Source organism: Dendrobium catenatum, unplaced genomic scaffold (genome assembly GCF_001605985.2).
Source record: "Dendrobium catenatum unplaced genomic scaffold, ASM160598v2 fragScaff_scaffold_1226, whole genome shotgun sequence".
Lineage (NCBI taxonomy): Eukaryota > Viridiplantae > Streptophyta > Magnoliopsida > Asparagales > Orchidaceae > Dendrobium > Dendrobium catenatum.
Genome location: NW_021319688.1, coordinates 471447 through 476157, shown reverse-complemented (window position 1 = coordinate 476157; position 4711 = coordinate 471447). Strand labels below are relative to the sequence as shown.

At 36.1% G+C, this 4711-nt stretch overlaps 1 protein-coding gene across 1 annotated transcript; it reads left to right on the top strand.

Annotated features, from left to right (window-relative positions):
- Positions 1-336: 336 nt before the first annotated feature.
- Positions 337-2571, top strand: LOC110105148. Its single transcript, XM_028699255.1, has 3 exons — positions 337-600; positions 1024-1253; positions 1817-2571. The coding sequence occupies exons 1-3, from the start codon at positions 337-339 to the stop codon at positions 2307-2309; spliced, it is 987 nt and encodes a 328-aa protein (XP_028555088.1). The 3' UTR covers positions 2310-2571.
- The last annotated feature ends 2140 nt before the right edge of the window (positions 2572-4711 follow it).

Below are 4711 nucleotides of genomic sequence, written 5' to 3'. Positions count from 1 at the left end.
ACGAAAGGGAGAGAAATTACCTTCACACGAGCTAGCTCTCGTTGTGGCTTCCGATTCAAAATGGCGTAACTCTCGATCCGATAGGAAGGAGGCGTCGCAGAGGTCGAAGGAGAGCTCGGATAAGGCTAAGGGAATGATCTTCTCTCTCTCTCTCTCTCTGGATCAGAAGCAACAAAGGGGGTCGGCTTGAGCAACTGAGCTCGGACAGAGGTGGAACGGGGCTGAGGATGGATTCGGGTAGGTGGATCTCTCTCTCTCTCTCTGCAGGCTGAAGGAGTAGAGGGATTCGGCCGAAGATGGAAGTCGGCACAGGCGACCGGCTTCAGAGGGATCGGGATGGAGAGAGATGGCAGCTGGGGTCGAGTGGGAGGAACGGGATCGGAAGTGGCTTCGGACGTGGGAGAGGAAGCAACGACGGGATCTCTGTGTGTGGAAGTGGGGAGGAGAAGTAGAGGCAGCGAGAGCTTTGGGTCGGTATTTAACGAAGAGGATGAAGCTACGGATCGCAGGATTCGCGCAGGGGTTCCGGGAAATGACACAAACGGCGCCCAATTCAGCGGGATATCTGCTGATTTTCTGGACTTCCTCGATAGATACGAGGTGAGCTGCTTTCTTTTTGTTCTTTACCCGTAGGTCAACATTGTTGTTGTTGTTGTTGTGGAAGTGTAGGCTCTAGTGGAGGCCCTGGAGGACTGTTAAGAAAAATTATTATGTGCGGTCACTGAATGGCGTTCAAAGGCAAATGAGAACGTGCCGAGTTATTTTATTTTTTTTGCTATATACAGCTATTGTGTACCACTCGGTACTGGGTGATGTGGCGTGTTTTGATTCGTCTCTGAACCGTTCGGTGACCGCACAGAATAATTTCTCCTATGTTAGGGGTGAGAAAAATGTAATTTCCTAACTTGAATTCTAGGAGATGGTATAGTAGAGTCCTTGGAGGGCTATTTTAAAGGGCGAGTAAAATGTCGTTAGGTGGTTGAATTGACAAAATGAATATTCCATTAATGTAGAAATTTACAGATATTCGTTAAGTATTGTCGTTTTGTTTATAGCTTTTATGCTGCTACCTCAAATATTACTTCAATAAAAATTATCGAACCATCATTTATCCTGCTAAATTTTGTATATGGATCACAGGTCAAGTTCGGCCTTTCTGGAAGAAACATAATATCGGAGGCATTAAGAGAGGCATGCAAGGAGAGGCTTTCAAATGCTCTGAATCAGGCCAAGGAGCGATTGAGAAATCATTCGTAAGCATTTCAAATCTTTTCCTGACATCATTACAGAATTAGTCGTCTTCATCTTTTTAATATTCCAATTTTTTCTCTATTTTTTATCATCCATGAGAAAGCGTTAGGTTAACAACATTGAAAAAGCTGGTTGGTATCAGCATACTGCAATAAACTTTGTTTTTGTCACCGTATGATGGTTATGGTTAGAGCTATTTTATGTTCCTTGCATGAATCCTCTCATAGAATACATTAACAATTTAGTTTTGGTATCAGTAGAGTGTTCAGAATTATTTGATATTGCTTGCACAACTCTTCCTCATTCAGGCGAACGAAAAATTATTCTGTGCGGTCAAATTTGACATTCCGATGCCTAAGCCCACGACTCGGTACCACTCGGTACCGTTGTACCGAGGCTCAGTACCGTGCGGTACGGAGCTCGGTATTACTGACATGGCTCATTCTAGTTGGTATCCGAACATAGAGCTGTGTTCGGCGTCCGCACAGAATAATCTCTCCAAGTGAACATTGCTAAATTGCCCAAGTTTTCTTCTTATGTTAATATCAACTAATCGCCTTTACAGGCTTGACATAGGCTCTTCCTCTACCTCACTTGAATTGGATTGCTTTAAGAAGTATGAGAAGGTTGGCAAAACCTTCTATAATTCGCAGATTGCGGCGACTGTGAGGTGGCTATCATCGGCGAGCTATGAACAGATAAGCGATAGGCTTAGCCAAAACTCTTCATCTCATGATGCCGAAAACAAACCAAAAGTTATTGAAAGTGCTGCTACTTCATCATCACCGAGCCCTGCAAATCAACTACTTGTTCAGTCAGTAAAAGACGATCAATTAAAGGCTAAAGTTCTGGAAAAAAATGTTTATGAGGCTGCAGCAGTGGATTTGTCCCATGGAAAGGTGGATCTTCCACCTATACCTTCATTTTCAGAGTTTGTTTACCAAAAAACCAACAACCAGAACAGACCTTCCATGGGTTCTGAAAGTGCTCCAAAGAGGATAGCTGAAGCTGATGAGAGGAAACAAAGAGTTCATGTTCACAAGAAGATGAAACAGTAACAGAATATCGTTTAAGGTTCATAAGTTAGCCGTTAAAAAAATGAAAAGTAGGTTGGTACTTAGGCATAATTTTTTGTACTAAAAAACTGCTTTAAGAAGCAGTAAAAAAGTCGTCTCAAACAAAGCCTTAAACTTTATTTGGGATAGTTTTAGACAAATGTTGTTTTACTGCTTAAATTTTTACACTAAAAAATAATTTTATGAAGCAGTAAGAAAGTCGTCTCAAATAAAATTTCAATAAGAGAGTTAATTAGTTTATGCATGTTAATATAGGATGCAATGGCATGTCTCTATCATCAAACATGTATAGCAATAATTTGTTAAATGGTGATGATGAGATTCATTATTTTCTTTTAGTTATGGAGATAATTAAATATTATTAATTAATTGTTAACTCTAATTATTACATATTCATTGGAAGGTCTATTTTATCTATACAATTTTCTTTTTAAACAATTCAAATTATTTTTTATGGTTAGAATTTATTCCAATTTTTCTATTGCTAATGTAGTTTTTTAGATCTCTTTGTCATTTCCTTTGCTTAAGATGGTGGAATTGTTGTAATCGGTCATAAGTAACGATACAACTAGTATTTTGTAAAGGTGTTTTTCTTTATTTATTGATTAAATTATGTGTAGATATTCAAATTAAAAATGGATTGTAATGAATTTCAAAATTATTTTGGAGACAAATAAGGCATAAATAATCAATTAATTTATAATAGACCAATTTAAAAAAAAATCAATTAGTATAAAATTCATGCTGACTCAAATCTTTTTACTATTTTAAAATAATATGTTTGAGTTCATTATCAAAAATCAGATGCAGGCAAAACTCAATCTACCTTTACAAAAACTTCAAAAAAAAAAATTACCAAGCTAGTTGACATCTGCATTTTAAGCTCACAATAAAATTTGTTTGAGATGGCTTTCTTAATGCTTTTTAAAGTAACTTTTTAGTATAAAAATTTTAATTTTTAACTTAAAAGTAGCTTTAAGAAGCAATACAAAAAACATCCCAAACAATATCTTAAGCTTCGTTTGGGACAGCTTTCTTAGTATAAAAATTCTTTTTATTAGAAAGCTGCTTTAAGAAGCAACAAAAAAGTTCTTTCAAACGAAGCCTAAGGTTTTGTTTGGAACGGCTTTTTTATTGTTTTCTAAAATGGAGTTTTAGTAAAAAAAAAAAAAAATTGTACTAAAACTCCGTTTTAGATAGCAATAAAAAAGCCGTCCCAAACGAAACCTAAATCTCTACCACAGCTCGCTTATTTATTAACGTAAGTTAACCATAGGCATAGCACATCTTGATTTATTGGTTGATAACTTTGACATATTTATTGATTGATAACTTTGATTATAAATTAAAAGATCTTGAGTTCAAATCTTGCATATATTATACATGTGAGTTTATTTTATTTGGCTCAAAAATTTATTAAAAAAAATTCATAATATTCACATAATTTTCATGCACATGGATTATTGAAAAAAAAAAACTCATTTTTGAAGAACCAAAAGGAGATCTCACGCATACCTCAAGTTTCTGGTCATATAAAAAAATAAAAATAAAATAAAAAATTTCTGGTCATATAATTTCAGCCTATTAGGCCTTTTTTACTTGACAACAAACCTAAGGACTCACTAAGGCAAAACACAAATTACAACTTAAACATGATAACGCTGGAAGGTAGCTAACAAAATTATGTAGATAATTCATAGGACTGTTTGAACTAACTGAAGATGGAGAGGTGCTGCTGCAATGGATTTAAACACAGCTAAAATCCACCCAAATTACCATTTTCATAGCTTATTTGCCTATCTAAAATGATCAACTCAACATGGTAGAAACTCCCCATTGAAGTCTCCAAGGACAAGCTGTTGAAACTGCAAGCAATCCAAGAGAACAAAAATCACTGAGGTTGAATAATAATTAGAATAATTCTGACAAATGAGGCTGTCATGTTGCCAACCATGAAAATGGTGAGCTTGATGATGAAGTTTATTTTATCATGATAATGTGTAGGTAAAACAAGCATGGAGGGTTGGCCGTAAGTGAGCCGGGACCCGGGAATGACCAAACGATGAAGCTATAAGCGAGGTCAGGTTGGATTAAGGCTTTGTTTGGGACGGCATTCTTTCTGCTTCTTAAAGCAGCTTCTTAAAAAACTGCTTTAAGAAGCAGTAAGAAAACCATCCCAAACAAAGCCTAAGAGTCCGTGCTGAAAGAAATCCTACTAATGCACGGCATGACCAATAAGACATAACCAAGTCTTATATTGATTCATATGTAAGAAACAATCATGCATTGGAAGCAATTATTTAACATTGACTGGAATCAGAACACATTTATGGTGCATGGTTAATTACAGCATTCTATATTAGAAATTTGATTAAGAAATATAT

Excerpts from the sequence above, each read along its gene's own strand:
- LOC110105148 (XM_028699255.1), top strand. The coding sequence starts at position 337 with ATGGAGAGAGATGGCAGCTGGGGTCGAGTGGGAGGAACGGGATCGGAA. Across the intron at positions 601-1,023 it reads ACTTCCTCGATAGATACGAG|ATATTCGTTAAGTATTGTCG; the intron begins GTGAGCTGCTTT and ends AGAAATTTACAG. Across the intron at positions 1,254-1,816 it reads GAGCGATTGAGAAATCATTC|GCTTGACATAGGCTCTTCCT; the intron begins GTAAGCATTTCA and ends TCGCCTTTACAG.